This window comes from Phalacrocorax aristotelis, chromosome 18, assembly GCF_949628215.1.
Source record: "Phalacrocorax aristotelis chromosome 18, bGulAri2.1, whole genome shotgun sequence".
Taxonomy (NCBI): domain Eukaryota; kingdom Metazoa; phylum Chordata; class Aves; order Suliformes; family Phalacrocoracidae; genus Phalacrocorax; species Phalacrocorax aristotelis.
Genome location: NC_134293.1, coordinates 6,062,330 through 6,079,911, shown reverse-complemented (window position 1 = coordinate 6,079,911; position 17,582 = coordinate 6,062,330). Strand labels below are relative to the sequence as shown.

The 17,582-nt window shown below is 44.0% G+C and overlaps 1 protein-coding gene across 23 annotated transcripts in view; it reads right to left on the bottom strand.

Moving 5' to 3' along the window:
* SGSM2 (small G protein signaling modulator 2) overlaps window positions 1–17,582 on the bottom strand; it is a 72,562-nt gene that overhangs the window by 19,180 nt on the left and 35,800 nt on the right. For 7 of the 23 annotated variants that reach the window (XR_012663564.1, XR_012663565.1, XM_075112716.1 and 4 more), the window contains exons 3-12: window positions 17,185–17,347; window positions 13,054–13,215; window positions 8,714–8,781; window positions 8,085–8,230; window positions 7,522–7,656; window positions 6,933–7,057; window positions 5,818–5,885; window positions 3,932–4,095; window positions 3,257–3,386; window positions 1,670–1,804 (exon numbers count right to left, since the gene is read on the bottom strand). Coding sequence is in view for 20 of the 23 variants with exons in the window: in XM_075112716.1 (XP_074968817.1) it covers window positions 1,670–1,804; window positions 3,257–3,386; window positions 3,932–4,095; window positions 5,818–5,885; window positions 6,933–7,057; window positions 7,522–7,656; window positions 8,085–8,230; window positions 8,714–8,781; window positions 13,054–13,215; window positions 17,185–17,347 (1,296 nt within the window). In the remaining 3 variants the exon portion in view is untranslated. The remainder of the gene's footprint in view (window positions 1–1,669; window positions 1,805–3,256; window positions 3,387–3,931; window positions 4,096–5,817; window positions 5,886–6,932; window positions 7,058–7,521; window positions 7,657–8,084; window positions 8,231–8,713; window positions 8,782–13,053; window positions 13,216–17,184; window positions 17,348–17,582) is intronic. The other 16 variants (XM_075112723.1, XM_075112731.1, XM_075112733.1 and 13 more) reach the window with 3 other exon arrangements.

The window sequence follows — 17,582 nt, the reverse complement described above, 5'->3', positions numbered from 1 at the left end:
TAGACCTTCTTCCTTTCTGTCATCACCAATATCCAAACACGATCAGTTAAGACACACAGAAACTTCCTGAAACAGTATCTTTTTTCAAGGGAAATGCTGTACTTTGGGAGTTTCTTTCCATCCCTGCCTTCCAAGAACTCTTTATTAACTCGGGCTCGGTTTTATCAGTTTCTAGGGGCTGCGACCCTGGGATAAGCGTGTGGGCAGCCTACAAAAAATGAGGAGGATCTCCTTGAACACATGTGCACCTTCTCTCTAAACAGAACTTAAGCACTATACAGAGATGCAGGGCAATTATTGTCTCCTACAGTCAGTCCCTCCAGACCAGGGCTAACATCTATTTGGAACCAGAATAACTGCTCTGCTATTTAAATGACAAGATATATTGTATTTTTCATAGGACATAGAAATACCAGAAAAAGCATGTCCATGCTAAGATAATAAATGAAAAATATAGACAAGAGCCAAACTTGCAAGCAGTTGCTCTCCTTCCTACTTCCTCTGCAGGTGTCAGACTTTTGACAGCTACTTTACAGCCTGATAACAGAGAAGACTCTGTTCTGCTGAGACACTCCAGTTATTAGGAAGAGGTGGAGGCTGTTTTTTGATTGTAACAGGAGCATGCCAGATTTGGCGCACACACTCAAGAGGTATCAAGGCCAAAAGTCTGTCGGTATTGAAGCTGTGCAGTAACTGGTAAGCCTAGAGTGGGGAGAGACTTCACATGAACCAGTGGAGAGGCCTCGACAACACCTGCCTGTCTTCTGAACAGCTGCAAGCCTTAGAATCCAAGCTGTGCAGGAGGGGTTTGGCCTGGGGAGTGGATTATTTTGTATACCATTCAGCCTCCTCCTTTGAGAAAGCAAGGACTTCTCAGACTCCAGAGCTACACTACTAGATCCTGAATGTTTGCTAATACATACACCTCTTGAGAATACCAACTTAATTCATCTGTTACAAATTGCTTTAGGAAAAAAATTAGATGACAAATTTTTGGAGGGTGGAGAGTCTTGCAGCTGATGATCTGAAACCCACCTAGCCCATGAATGCGAGAAGTGGAATGAAAGCACCTGACCGCAGAACGGTATTGCATCTCCATACAATCTCCTCTGCACGCTACATGATAGAGGTATCCGAAGTGTGGGAGCACACATACTTGAGCCATCCCTGAGCTGAAACTGTAACTCACTGCACTTCTGCCCCATTCTGTCTACACAGGTACGCTCCATTTCTGACTTTGCCCAGCACATCACTGCTATTGCTCTAATGGTTCACCTCTCATCCTTCCTATATGAGGCTGCCCTCCCCAGTCTGTCACGCTGTACACGACTAACTCATGGAGGGAAAATACAAAGGCCTGCTATACTCCCTCCTTCTCTTGCGAGAACATGCTCTAGCATCCAACTTTTATGAAGCTGGGGCTGGAAGCCTCTGGAAGAAAAGGTTTGTCTGTTCAGCAGCACATGCTCAAAGGAGAGGGAAGGTGGTGGTGTTTCGACTTCCCATAGGTTGCGAGCATACTCCCAGCCTCCCTGCACAGTCAGCTTCATCTCCAGATCTCATGGCATGAGTGAAATGGTTTTCCCTACAATAATGCCAACACTGTTGTATGCATCAGTGGAACGAGCTGCAATAGAGCTCTGGGACACAGGGGGAGGAGGATAAAAACCTTTCATCCTATTAGGAGCTGTGAGGTTCCGAGAGCAGATCATTGATAGCATTGCGTGTAGCTTATCTTCCTCCTCCTCATCATCGTCAACAGATGCAGAGCGGCTGGCAGCTAAGTGGTGGTAGTTAATAGTTACTGCTCAAAGAAAATAAGTGAAAGAGGAGCATAAGAAAAGAGAACTTGATTCTGCGGGAAAGCTCAAAAGGACATGTTCAGCAAAGACAAAGGACTTGAATCCTGCCCTCTTCTTGAAGGCACAAGCTCCTGTAAATGGGTACGAAAAATTAGTTTCTTACAGAAAAAAAGCATGCTCCACCAAACACAGGCCAGCTTTTGACTGTGCTCAGGCTGTGTTCCCAGAGCACACATGTCGCATCGCAGCAATGGAGAAAGGTCCCAGTGCCAGCCTGCAGTAGGTGAGTATGCTTTTTAGCAAAACTCCATGGGAATCCTAGGCTCCAACTAGCTTCTCTCCTTCAACGTGCCCTTATCAATATGCTGCGGCCTCTTTTCCACTCTGAAACCTGTGCCAGATGCATCTGGACAGCAGACATTCTGCTCCCCAGCTCTGTCCGGCACTGCAAACATGCAAGGTACAGGCCTCCTCCTAAGGAAGCCCGAGGCAGGAGCCAGCTCTCTCCCTCTTGCTCTCAGCAGGCAGGTCTGTGCTGAATGTGCCCACAGAATCTGCAGTCCCCTTGAGTCAGGCAAAGGCAGAACATGCTTTTGCTGGTGTGTGCATGAACTTACCTGTGCAAATCCAGAAGCCCTAATAAAGCATGGCCACCATTGTGGTACGGTCCCCTGGGGTGAGGAGGGTTCAGTTGAGATTTCTGCTTTTTCAGCTGCAGTAAGTCCCAATATGAGCAGTAAATCCAAATCCCCTGTAAACTTTAGGGTCTGATCTTCCTGGGAAATTCTTGCTTCTTTGCCAAGGGGAATAAAACTGAACATGCTGTTTGAGAACTGGCTCAAGTGCTTTCTTGCATGTAAGGAATTTGTATTCACTGATGACATGAGGTGGTTTGGTGCTTGGGAATTCATTTAGTTTCCTTGGAAGGGCATTTATTTTATCCATTGTTAAGTTCTTGCTTTCAAGCCAGGAAAACTTAGCCCAGGGAGTTCTTGGGGTACTTTAAGAGTAGAGTTTATGTATTTTTTTTCTAATAACAACATTATGAGCAAGCAGTGTGGCCAATAAAAATATCCTCACTTCAGGAGCAAAACTGCTCTTGGCTAGTCAAGCAATCTTTTTGCTTTTAGTCTCAGTTTGCAAGCCCAGGGGAGTATTTTGAAAACTTCCTCTGCAAAGCACAGAGTAAATATAAATAAGATTCCCACCTCAACTGCATTTCCACCAAGATAACAAGTTTCACTGCATTAAGGAAACCTACAGTAAGCTGTACCTGTTGATCACAATTATCACACAATGAAATTTTGTGATAGGTTTCATCCCCTGCCCAAAACCCTGGCTTGTCTGTTACCTTCAGTCACTTCCCAGGATATTACTTCAAGGTTTTCTTAGGTTTTTGGTTTGTTTTTTTGTTTGTTTGTTTGTTTTTAACAAAGCAGAACAAAGGCACTTACTGTTATCATGCTTGTGTCCTGGATAGATAATTCTGAACACATAGTCTGTAGAAGTGTCTTCAGCTGGCATTTCCTCTAGGTCCACTGATTTGTTGCTGTTCCGTTTTCGAAGCTTTGGAAATACCTTACCCTGGAGAAAATAATGATTCCACACATTCAGCTATGAATGACTAGCAGAGCACAACAAACTAAGTACTTCAGACCTTTGGCATCTTAGATCTTAAACTTTTGATGTTGGAAGGAGGTGAGGGAGAAAACAACAGTAGAGTCATATATAGCAGGTGGTTTAGGGGTACTTAACACAACTTTTCTGTGTACTTAAAACACAGCTTTTTCTTGTAATCCATGGGAGTTGGGCACCAGTTTCTTCAATAATCCAAGCCTCTGACAGCATGTCTGAGTCCATTTGAGTCTCGGTCCCTATCATTTGGGTTCATATTTTGATACAATAGCAAACTGCAGTTCGTTACCCAATGGGGCAACAAAGGTATGAACTATTTTTATAGACTATCTTTGTAAGAATCAAATTGGACTAAGTGGAGTTATTTTGCTTCCCTCTTTACTATAAAGCAGCTGGAAATCAATGCCCAGACTCTGTGGGGCAGGATGCTGATTGAACAAAGATGTTAAGATCAGCCTGACCCACTACAAGCAGCTCATCAGAAAAGGCAGTACCTTGCCCTGCTGGGACCAAAGCGGTGGTTCCAGCTGACCACGAGGCAGAAGACCATTTTCCAGACAGGAGAGAAATGCGAGGAGGTGACCTCCTTGGGGGAAGTGCAGTGGGGGTCTCTGAGTTCCATCCTGACTCACCAAAACTAGTGTCCATCTGTTTTCTGCTGCAAAGGAGGACAAGGGGAGTCCACACTGTTACATCGGAACCTCTAATTTTTGCTCTTACCTTCTAAGTAAATTTCATTTGTGGTCATCTCTAAGTAGATAAATGAACCTCTGTAAGTCACAGTGCAACCTAGGGATGATCTCAGTCCTTTAGTCCTAAAGAAGCTCAACATACAAACAAACTATGACAGGCCTCATGCAGGAACATTTTAAGTTATTTGGAACACTAATAAAATAAATAATAAAGGAATAACTTAAGTCTCTGGTGTATGACATAACTTGACACAGGACACACAGTTTAGAATGAAAACCAACCTAATGGATATAACCAGAGGCTGTCAGCTTTATTCTTGTGAAATTCAGCAGGTCACATTCCCTGTTGTAATTTTTTCTCATCTATCTTCACTGTCACTAGAAATTTAGCACAAATAAGGAAAACCACCCTGGGCTCTTTTAAGCGTAATAATCTGCACCTCGTACAATTTTCAGAAGAATATAAGTGAATTAGGTTCTTAATTTCCTTTTCCAAAACTGAATGAATCAGGCATCCGGAGCCACCTGGGTAAAGCTGGAGGTCTCTAAGAGCAGGATGTGTCCTGCAACATGGCTGTGCAAGCTCCAGTCTGGTAGCTAGGTGTCGTGGCAGGACCACCAAGCGTCTGTCATCTTGTGCAAACAACAGAAATCATGTTGTGTACACGCCTGGCACTTGCACTGAAACAGCTTTCTCAGTGAAGAACAACAAAGGCTGTCATGTTTCACATCTGTCATTGAATTCCCCTTTTCCTAAGGAACTGCCACAAAGCAGAGTGGTGATGCATCCGACCAGTTAGTGGAATACTGGACACGCACAAAGTGTGCTGGAAAAGCTGACTGAAGCGAGGAAATGGACCTGAAGTAGCGTCACTACTGTCATCCTCTACCAGCTAGGATTCTAGGTTTTAGCCCTCATACCCCTATGTCCATAACAAGTTAGAAGTGTTAATGACACTGAGGGAATAAAAGTGATCATTCAAGTGGCTCTCCTACTTACATATTTTAAAGCAATATACATAAACTGTCTTCTAAAACAGACTCCTAGTTCAGAAGGCCCTTTAATCCAACCGTAATGCAAATCTGACTCCAAATAAAATTTCTAGATGTTCCTTGTCTGGCCTCTGTGATTTTGTCTTAAGGCTTGCGGTAAGGAAAAGCAGTGGGAGAGATGTTTCGTTCCAAATTCCTCTCCCGACATTGAGCAGAATGGGCTACTTAGAACTGGATGGTCAGGGGGTGGCGGAAGGTGGCTCTGGCTACACACACTCCCTTTCTACAGGTTGATGATCCCACCCACTACAGACGTTGCTGAGAGACCTGCTTTCCCCTCCTCTTCCTTTCTTGTAATGGTCAATGGATGGAGGTTCATGCTTAATAGAGCCAAAGGTTCTATGTTTAATACCTGCTGTTTAATAAGTGCTGTTCTGCACAGATGACTCAGAAAAAACAAAGCACACAGGAAAAACTAAGAACATAGAAAGCAATTGACAACTGGAGCAGTGTTAGGCTTAGTTCTTACCAGGCCTTTCAGTGAAGACATCTGAAGAAGAAAAATGGTCTGCCTCCTTTTGCAATAAACCCCTAACAGGCACCATATAAAATGGTAGCAGCATTAGCAGCAATAACATTCACCTGGCAGAAAGGGGCTTTGGGAGCACCCCCATGAGAAGAAGGTTTATGCTTACGTTGCTGATGGCAGTGAATGCAGACGATCTGGCTGAGTGGCACTATTAATGCGTAGTCCCAGTAAACACTAATAGGGAAGGAAAAAGTGCAGGAAACATTTTTTTTTCCCATATCCAGGAGTGCTTGCGGTTCCAAGCACCCAGTAAAAAGACTTTGCTAAGTTAATAACTGCTTATTAAATTTGGTCAATTAAGGTACGTTAATAGTCAGTAAAAGTCAAAGAAACTAGTTCTCCACAGCGGATATATCTGGCACTAGCCTCTCCATAACCTCCCTTTCCCTCTTCACCTCCCCTGCCCCCCCAGTGCCCCATACCAGGTTAGAACAATGCTCTGGCTAAGATTAAAACGCCTGGGGGCACAGACTTCATGATGGTCACGTAGCTGGGTTTCAGGACAGCTGGGTTCAGTTCTGTCTTGCACATATGATTTATAGGCAGCAGTATGTAAATCCAAAGGGACTCAAGCTTACGGATTAAACACTGTAAACAGCTCCAAACTTTTCTGAGAATAATTTCGACAGAGTTTAGCAATAAAAACAAGGGTAGAAGGCTTCATTAATGTTCTATGAAAAATACACATGAAGTTTTCGAAAAAGAATGGAGTGGATTAAGCATTCGAGAGCACTGTTCTGGGGTTGAAGGAACCTGAGGAGACATACCTGCCTGGTTCAAGACTTCACCTGTCTTTTCACTGAAGCAGAATGCCAAATTAGATTAATCACTGATCTCTCAAAAGACGATGACACTGCAGGTCTCTTTTTTGAGGTTGAAATTAGCCGTGCTTGCCAAGTGATTTGTAACCCTCCAAAGGGAGGTACTAGAATTGTAACGATGTGAGGTAGTGTTAAGCCTTTTCTCCCAAACACCTGGAAAAGTGGGCTTTTGTTTTCCTTTTGAAAAGGCCTTATAACTACATGCACTGCAGGACCTTTGGAAAGTTGCATAATCTGTGGCAAAACAGAAACAGAACCCAAGCTGCCTGACACCTCAACTTATGCACTATTCGGAAGTCCTTCAATTAAATCAGCCTTGTTACAGTTATGTCATATTGCCAAGTATACAAGAAATAAACATCATGAATTCTTCCCATCTTTTCCTGAATGCAATGACTACCTTTTCTCCAGCTCTGAATCTCCAAGGGTTCCATTCATCAGCTGATTTGGGGTCCATTTTAAAGTCAAACTATCTGCTGACTGATGAAGGGAGAGATACCCAGGAATTGCCTCCAAGTCGTCCTTCTGTTCACAGAAGCAAGAAACAGACAATCCAGGTGACTTAAGTGCACAACTGTAACTGTCATGTTCCAGTCTTCCTGCGCCCCACAGGATCCAGAGCAGTGCATGATCTAGGAACCTCTGAGGGAAACCTTAACACCAAAAGTACTGGTATTTAATACTGCTATTAGAAAGAGGGGGAAAAAAAACACAGTACAGTCACTGGGTTTATGAAATACAGTCCAGTATGTCTGTTCCTACCTATATGCCCACTTCACAGTTTGCATTGGTCAGGCAGTGAAAGCATTCATCACCTCTTAATCTACCTCAGCGTAACAGAGTCAAGTGGGAAGGCAGCACTGTTCTGAGGACAAGACGTTAAGCAAGTACTTGACAAGCCTAGGTTATATTCATACCTATTCTACTGACTTCTCAAGTCACAGCCAGGCAGCAGCTGTGCGTATTGGCCCAAAACTCAATGTACTCACCGGCTGGACTAAGACATTGTTTTTCCCATACAAGAGGTGTGTTCGGGAATTCTGGTGCAAAGACTCCACATACTCTCTTGCAGAAGCAGCAAAGCGATCTTCTGACGTGCTCCCACTTGAATGGCGTTTCCGGATCTAGCACACAGACAAACATAGTCAAGAGAGATCAGGTAGGACGGGAATGACTGTACCAGCAGGCCAATAAAACAGGAACCGTTCCATTTAGACCCATCTCTGTAGAGCGGAACTTCTTTCTGGAGCAAGACCTTGCAGAGAAATGATCTGGGCTCTTACTCCACCTTGACCAAGGCAGCTCATAATTTCTTGTGAACTACCTGGTCTGATCCAAGTGTCAAAAGCCACAGAATTTAGTCCTGGATCTCAAACTTGTCTGTAGATAAAGAGGACATCTGGGCCCAAATGGCCTTCTATAATCTGTAATAAAGGCTCCATTAAAAAAGAGAAAAGAAAGGTTGTTCTAAATTTAGATCTCTCCCTCCTCTGGTCACTTTTATTGTCAAGCTGTGCCTTAACTCAGGAATAGCTACACAGTAAATACCTACTCCCAGGGCTGGGCGCTTTGAAGGAGAGTCTTGGCGGCCGTGTACTCCATGAATCCGGTGTCGCTGAACAAGCTCATCAGCTGAAGGGTCTGTCCAGTAGTGATCAGCTGTTTTTAGCTTGGTGTACTCCAGAGCACATGGTCCAACTAAGAAAAGAGCCCAAAAGAGAAACCTTCTGAGTCTGTCCAGAAACAGTCTTATCCTGCTGGCCAGGTACTACTTCACAAGCCAAGTGAATATTAACAATCTCTTAATGATCCTACAGGATCAGTCCGTAATACAGCCAATACACATAACATATCAGGTCCTATTATTTAGGGCTGCATAAAAATATTCCTGTGGGACACAATACCCTGCCATAGCAGCATTAGTGGTTACAATATGCTAGCAAAAATTCAGTAAAAAGCCATTCCCATCTTGTTCTCTGATCCAACCAATAATAAAACCAGATGACTGGTCTCTACAGGTCTCATAAGCAACAAACCATAATCTTCTATGTTGCTCTATTACAAATAGTTAAACCGTATGCTAGAAAGAAAAGTCACTGCTTGTAACACTATTGTGACACAAAATGTGTTAAGAAACAATTTATTTTCTTTAGCATAAGAAGTAACTTTACAAGAACTTACCTAGGAGAGAAGCTAGTATTGGGCCGCAAACAGGATCTGCCAGTAAAGCTTCTTTTTCATAATATTTACTAGGAATAGAAGATCAGGGTCCAGTTAAAAATACTGGCTGTTACTTTTAAAAGCTCTTACGTCTCCTAGTAGCCTGAGTTCATTGACTTAAAAAATATCACACATTACTGCTTACCAGAAAGTATGCCAAAGGAAGCAGCAAGAGACATATGGGCAGAGAACCTAGACCGGCTGCTATTAACCTGACAATTCCTTCAGCATTTGCTGTGGCCCAACCAGTAATCCAGCGGAAGTCAACTGTGTGTGCAGGGGGAAGCGTGACTGCTGAAGTCACATTCCAGGTCAGACTTCATACTTAATAAAAACTGAGGCCAAACACTCATTTCCAAATTCAGACAAAATTACCTATATAAAAGGGAAAATTTAAGAGTTTAAGGTTCTAGGAGTTTTATCAAGGCTGAAAACAGGACCTAGGCTGTAGATCTGGAGTGCTGTGCATATACTGAAGCAGAACACATTTTCAAAGCTTGATTTTAGTTACAGTTCCCACACAAAAATTCCAGCAACAGAATTTTCATAGAATCATTAAGGTTGGAAAAGACCTCTAGGATCATCAAGTTCAACCATCAAACCAACACTACCATGTCTCCTAAACCATGCCCTGACGTGCCACATCTACATGTCTTTTAAATATCTCCAGGGATGGTGACTCCACCACCTCTCTGGGCAGCCTGTTCCAATGTCTGACCACTCTTGCAGTAAAGACATTTTTCCTAATATCCAATCTAAACCTCCCCTGATGCAGCTTGAAGCTGCTTCCTCTTGTCCTATCGCTTGTTACTTGGGAGAAGAGACCAACCCCCACCTCACTACAACCTCCTTTCAGGTAGCTGTAGAGAGCGATAAGGTCTCCCCTCAGCCTCCTCTTTCCAGGCTAAACAACCCCACCTCCCTCAGCCGCTCCTCGTAAGACCTGCTCTCCAGACCCTTCCCCAGCTTCGTTGCCCTTCTCTGGACACTCTCCAGCAACTCAATGTCCTTCTTGTCCTGAGGGGCCCAAACCTGAGCCAAGCATTCGAGGTGGGGCCTCACCAGTGCTGAGCACATGGGCCCCATCCCTGCCCTGCTCCTGCTGGCCACACCAGTGCTGACACAAGCCCGGGGGCTGGTGGCCTCCTTGGCCACCCGGGCATACTGCTGGCTCATGCCCAGCCGGCTGTCACCCAGCACCCCGAGGGCCTTCTCCGCCAGGCACTTTCCAGCCACTCTTCCCCAAGCCTGTGGCGTTGCATGGGGTTGTTGTGACCCAAGTGCAGGACCCAGCACTTGGCCTTGTTGAACCTCATACAGTTGACCTTGGCCCATCAATCGAGTCTGTCCTGGTCCCTCTGCAGAGCTTTCCTACCCTCAAGCAGATCGACACTCCTGCCCAACTTGGTGTCATCTGCAAACTTACTGAGAGTGCACTCGATCCCCTCATCCAGATCATTGATAAAGATATTAAACAAGACTGGCCCCAACACTGAGCCCTGGGGAACACCGCTTGTGACCAGCTGCCAACGGGATTTAGCTCTGTTCACCACAACTCTCTGGGCTCGGCCATCCAGCCAGTTTTTTTACCCAGCAAAGAGTACCCCCGTCCAAGCCAAGAGCCGCCAGCTTCTCTAGGAGGATACTGTGGGAGACAGTACGGAAGACTTTACTGAAGTCCAGGTAGACAACATCCACAGCCTTTCCCTCATCCACTAGGTGGGTCACCCTGTCATAGGAGGAGATCAGGTTGGTCAGGCAAGATCATTCTCTCGCACAATGGGCAAATGGGAAAACTGTGTACCTATACAGCCAGAGACAAGACTAAAAGGATCCAAACCCCATATATTTTCTGAACTTGACAGGTTGAGGAAAAGCAGTTGCTAGGATTACCTAGACCATCACCGATGAATACATCTCCTCTAAAAGCTCTAATGCAGCTTGACAGGCTCACCTACTGATCTCATAAAGAAGAAATGTTGTGCTGGGTTTGCAGGTGAAGACAGCTTTTACAACATGGTGTGTCCTTACCTATTTTTATATTTTTTTTAACTTGTTTTGTAAGAAAGCTATAGAGAAATTAATTTGTCCTATTTTAGACATCTGCTTTAGAATTAGATAATTTCCTGAACTATATCAATAACATTAGATCTCCATGGAGCATAAAGGGAGCCTAGAACAACCAGTTCAATAAACCTGCACTCCAGACTTCTATAGTTAACAAGATAACCAACACCCCTACTTTGGATCCATATTCTGCCCCTGATTAGCTGTGTAATCTCAGGCAAGTCACCTCCTCTCAGTATGCTCATTCTGCCTCATCTATTTTTGAGATGAGCTCTTGAGAGGCAGGAGCTTGCCTTTTGCTATACGTGTTCATCCAGTATATTTGTTTTGGGGCTTTGGGCACTAATGCAATATGGAGACAAACAATAACTCTCTGCAAGCAATTTTGTCAGTTTACCACAGAGACCAAGAGATCCACACATGCTTAAACAGCTCTACCATCTGTGAGGAATCAGCTTGAAACACTGTCAAGAACAATGAACTACTACAAATAGTAGCTCTTGCAATGACCCCAAAGTCTTCCCATCACAGCAGGCAATGCTGACTTATAAAACCACAGAGCCGAAAACTCAAACCACCCAAATTTCTTGAACTGTCGTTATCCTCTGCTGTCTCTTCCACTAGATGGGGCTCAAACTCTAAACCATCTTCTCTCCTTCAAGAACAGAAGAGCTGAAGGACTTAAACGTGGAGCATTTGGGCAGTAATGTCACAAAAATGCATGAGAACATCCCTTATGAAGAGGTTTGTTTTATTCACCAAGTCATGCTCTCAAAATCACACACCTGCAATTAAGGACCTGATCCTAACTCATTTGAATGGATGGAGAAGGCAGTAAGATGAACATCTACAATACAAGTATTGAGACTGAACTCTCTTGTCATGTCTCAAGGTGAATTATGTGGAAAAAGTAAAAAAAAATCCTTGTATCCATGTATCAGCTGACATATTGATACACTGGATTAAAATGCTTTCATTAACTGTCTCTGGGACACAGCCAACCCTCCCACTGCCTCTTTTGCACACAGCTCTTACAACAAGCTGGCATTAGATATCCCAGAGCAACAGTTTGCTTTGAACAGCACAAAGACCTTTCTTCCATTCTCTTTCTTTTTTAGTGGCAAAATAGATCATGAAAATAAATCTGATGACAAGGAAAACAGTAATGTGAACTTGGAAAATGCTGTAAGAATAAGTTCCTGTGCCCTAGCTCTCTTCCTTGCTCAGAGTCATGAGCTTTGGGCCGCCAAGAATGTGGGCCCCCAGTGCAGAATTACAAGAGCACCACGGTGAACAAACTGCAATGGCAGCGGGTACAGATGTACTTTCCTGGGACCATATCTAGCTTTAGGGTTGCTACCTTTCTTTTCTTGTGGGAAATTGTCCCCAGTGTGCCCCTTGATTCTTCTTTATCAGTTATGGGAGGGTGGGAAGGCACAAAGGGTAGAGTTAAGAACGACCTCTTGATGATGACAGAATATGTCATAGAAAAAAGAACACTTGTCTTTTCATCTTAAAGAGTCCCTGTGGATTACATCTATAAAGCACTGAGGCTCTTCTCTGGTTTTGCAAGGGAAGATACACTTTACACAAAACTTGAATTTTCTAAAAAGGAAACATGATTAAAACACCTTTTTCACAGCCCTGAGGGTTTATATTATTAAATTCTCCTGTTGTAAACTCATTTCCTCTTCTTTTATCGACAAATGGCATTTTCTTCCCTGACATCCTAAAATTCCAAAGGATTAGTTTTAACTAATATAAGTGAATTAAGCACTCCTGACCTATTAGAAGACATTCCTATTCCAGTAAGTTGCTGAGGTCTAGGCCTCATTAGAATTTGGGCATCTAATATCTACTGAAACCCAAGGTGCTTAAGTGAGCAGAAAGGATCAGGGCCTCATGTGCTTCTGAATGCATTACTCTTTACGGTAGCACTGTTCAATATTGCCAACTTTATAAAAAAATAAAATAAGTCCTTAATAAACTGCAAGTTAGGTTTTTTTAAGCTGACTTCTGGAAAGCTCTACGACTGTTAACATTTTCTGTAAGTCTGAAACATCTCTGATTCAAAAGAAAAGCACAATTTCTTCTAAATGTCTGTGTAGCTGGTTTTCTTCCCACCAGAAGTTTGCATCGCAGAAGCCTGAAGATAACTTTTGATTAAATCCCTTGTTGCAGATACCTAAACACATCAGTCCAACAAATCCCTGTGATTCTGGTTCTTTCCTTACCTGCAGTTATCAACAATATACTGCACAATCTTGTCGAGCACTTTCTCAATCAATGCTGTCCGAACCCATATATGTTTGATGGCCTGAGGTGTCAGGACAGGTGTTTTGCTTGTGGTAGATCCCTGCCTCTTGAGGGGCTCCTGTCCATTGGGCTGATTTTTCCTGCAAAAGTAGATAAAGTAAAAGTAGTCAGAATTCAGGCTCTCCTCACAGAAAGCTCTCCAGGGAGAGACCACGTGGAGAGGTGTCGGAATACACAGCATGTACCTGACAAACGCCTATTTGTATACTAGCTGTCTACATTACTGTGTTAGCCCTCACTACCTCTGGGGTGCGGAGGTTTAGTCAGTCCATCCTCAGGGTTTTTCTAAAAATCATGGCTCTTTACTAACGATTTCTGATGTCTCGGTTCTGAGTTGTGAATAGGATAAGTCTGTAAGGATTATCTAATTCACAGACAGATCCTAAACAAGCTCTAAGAAATCCCCCAAACAGGTCTGTATTAGGTATCTCGGGCTAGGTAGACACCTAACAAAAACACCTTCTCTGCTTCTGGAGCTTTAGGAAAAGCCCAATATTTGAGCTCCTCCAAAACTCCCACATACTAGGCTGAAAGGAACAGGCTGTAAACCCACTGCAGACCATACACCCCAAAAGAATGGGGGGAGGGGGGAAGAGCAAAGTGTAACAGAAAGTAAGTCACCCCTGATGAACATAAGTTTGCTTCTTATCAAACAGCTTCACACTTAGTTGGAAATGCCACAGGGAGGATGGTAAAAAGAATATTCTTGTCTCCCAGCTGTCTCTGGGGGAAGCTAGCCACAACCCCAAGAAGACACACAGCTGTTTCAGCATGAAATATCCCCCCTTAAACCAGAAACATGGAGCAGGATTTGAGATAACAAAGGCAGAGCTTTTCCACAGACCTCCTGTCATATCATCATCAGGCAGTCCTTGGGCACAGGCCCATCTTTTCATTCTCTTCTGTAAAGTACCATATATAGGTATAGCACAGTCTGTGCTAGTGTCTTGGCAGTGAGATCCTATCTCCTACCACCTACAGAATGACAACAAGACAACTAAGAGATAAGCAACATCAAACTGAGAAACTAGAACTATAGCAAATGAGCATCCAAAGCCAGCTGGGAGCTTGCTTACAGCCAAGACCCCCTGCTTGTTCCTACAGCATAAGCCAGCACAGCAACAGGTCCACCTCACAAACGGGGAGCTTAATGCTGCCTTTTAGTGGCAGGTTGGCAAGCTGGCTATACAAAGCAGAATCACTTCCCAAGTGCGGCTGTAAACAAGAATGCGGGGGCTGCTCAGCATGGTGGTCTCTGAACCACGCGGGAAGTTGTCGTTCCTTTCTGTGGAGCTCTCTGCTTCCCAGAGAACCTACTTGATCCCAGTCCAATGAGGGACGGTGGCATGTTGTGCCCCAGGCACGCTGTGGGATGGTGTTTTGCCACATAAACAGAATGGTAGTTTTCTCTGTAGACCCCAGTATGCTATGTGTCCTATGCCACTGCACAGCTTCACGTGGTTGAAGCTGAAATTTGCATCATGCCAAGGAGCAGTTTTGTGCCTTCTCAGCACAACACTCTTATCCATGCTGGGTGTCGTGCCACAGCGAGCATCCATTGAGTACTGGTGTCCAGAATACATGTTCATGTAGACAACAATGCTCCCTTCACTTCTTTGGTGGCACTGACACAAATTACCACTTGTCACTGTTGAGATAATTAATGGCCTGAACAGATTTGGAACCAGAGACTGATTCTGAAGCTGAATGTGCTGCCTAGAGCTTTCCAGTTCCTAAAAGGTGACCCACAAAAGGGAAAATGGGTTTGCTCTCTCCATGTCTCTTTCCTGCTGCCTAGCAAAGTAGCTGAAATGTCAGTTCGTGTTCCCTTCCTCCCTTCCCACTACCTTTGCCTGCAGCATTCATTATGTAAGACAAGATGACAAGACTGCTCTACACTGAATACCTAACACGCAGCAACAAGTCACAATGCACAATTTTATAGGGTGGTACCAGCCACGTGGAGTCTCCCACGACAGCATAGGTGGGGCACTGCCCCAAATCCTCTCCTCCTAAAGTACATAATGCAAGTAAGCTACGTGTCCACAGCGTAGCAGGTGGTGAAGCTATGCCAGCCCTGCCACAGCACATGATGACATCTTGTGATGGATCCATGCTCCTGCATCAGGCAACATAATGCAGCTGCAGGAGAAAGGTACACTAGAGAGCTGAGCACTGGGAGACTTTCCTACTTTTGCACGGTACTGCACGTTTGCCTTGGCTCTCCATACACTACATAGGGCTGGCATTGGAAGACTAACCCTCTCAATTTCTTTCCCAGAAAATTTGCTCCTTAAAATAGCAGAAAAGAAAGTTCAATTTTGTCCTAATGAAAAGAGAAACCCTGATGTCTTCAACAATCTGCACTAGAAAATGCATGTTCTCAAATAATCTTGTTCTTTGTCAGCACTCAGGTCCCCTTTCAGGAAAGTGTTCCGTTACAAAGACTAAATACAATAGCTGGGTGCTGTCTTGAGTGAGATCTGTAATCCTCCACATTTACAAAGTCCCTAGTCCTCCATTTAGGCCATGACAGAACCTCTGCAAGGAAACACACATGCAGTGATGATCCCAAGTCAAGAAATACACAACAGCACTAACATCAGAGGAATTCAAATGTGTTTAATTGCATCCTAAACAGGGGCTTTCTTAAGCCACAGCCTCAGGAGCAATTAGACTGCTACAGCACTTGTGCCTCATTTTCTACATTCAAAGCAGCAACTTCACCCCCTACAGTATTTCCTAACAGAGTCTCTTTGCTGTGCATATTTTCTACAACACTTAAAATTTGTGGCTGTTAATAGCTGAGAATCACACAAAATTTCTCCAGGAGAAACCACAGAATTTAAGTTCATTTGCTCCTTTCTGTTAGAGGACACAGCCAAAGGTCTCTGGTGGTTAGAGCAGGGTTCATGTGGGCTCTTAACCACAGAGGAAGGCTAGGGCATTTTCAGTAGAAAGTATCCTTCTTCCCAACATTTAAAAAAACCTAAAATTAATAAAACCCCAGTCTATATCAGTAGACACACAATTGAAAAATATATCAAAAATAGGAGGAGCCTGTTAAAAACTACATACCAAAGTCTGATATTTAGATGTCTAATAAAGTGCCAGAAACTACACAGAAATATCAGTGCTATTTTAAACAACTGTCAATAACTGAGGACTTCAATGCAACACAAATTGAAGTCAAGCTGTCTTGACAGAGGCCTTCAACAGCAAGTTGATCAAGAGGCTAAAAGTTGTCACCATGTGCAAAGACCTCTTAAAGCTTAGCAGTGCCACTGCACTGCCATCTGTAAATGGAATTAAAAATCTCCTGGCCTGAGTTTACAACATAAGACGCTCATCCCACAGGCTCATGCACCATGATTCAGTCAGAAGAACCACATGGAAAATTTGAATTGCACTACTTTCCACTAGCAAGTTTAGGACTTTCAGCAATCTCAAGTCCTTGACTCCAGCACAAATTCAGTTGTGCTCAAGTCCAGCATGTACTTACCTGCTTTCCTATTACCAGTCTCTCACCACTGACCGCCACTTCTTGCTTTCACCTTTCTTCCTATCATTCTTTGTATCCATTAACTTAACTATTTCTACCATAACACCCACAAATCTGCTGTTATTGGTTTGGCAAGGAACATGCCAAAACAGCTTTTCCAATAAGTCTGTTTTTCAGTTCCTCTTGCCACCCGCATCCCTTCTCACCAACAGTCCAAACTGGTCCATCATACCCTGACTGTGAGCACTCTCTAAAATTACCAGTTATTATTCATTTTTATAGCTTTGTGTGGGCTGGACGTGCTGATCCGCTACACTGAGAAGCAAAACAAACCACCAAAGACCCAATTCCCAACCTCTGTCTCTTTGCTAGCTGTCAGCTTGATCGAACAAAAACATTTGCCTTAAAGTTACAAACACTAAAGAGACAAAGCTCTAACAAATGTGGCCAAGAATGTGGCCTCTTTGCGTTTACCAGGCAGTCTCTGTATCCCCTCCATGCTGCACACATCGTATGAATTTTGCTGCTAAACAGACCTCAGGCTCACCTGCCTTCTACCTGCTGCTGCAGTTCCTGCACTTTCTTGCATATATCTCCAGCTACTGCATATGTCTTGCCAACTTTGGTGAACAGCGCAGCCACCTTGTCAGTCCGCAGGAAGCCGGCAGCCCTGCGCTTCAGCATGTGCAGCAGACACGCTTCCACAACACCTGCAAGAAAGGGGAGGAGATAGAGTTATGGGTACTGCTGTCCCAGAGTCTTCTCTTCGGTGAGTACCATCTGCTAACACCCACTGGTCAGGTGTGGAGTCAAGAGAAGGGAGCAGGGGAGGGAGAAGACAGACAGACAGACTAGATCGCAAAACCAGATGATGCAAGCATGTGTCTAATCTGCAACTTGCAATAAGCACCTTCTAAGTTACAGATAACGTCAGTATATAAATGA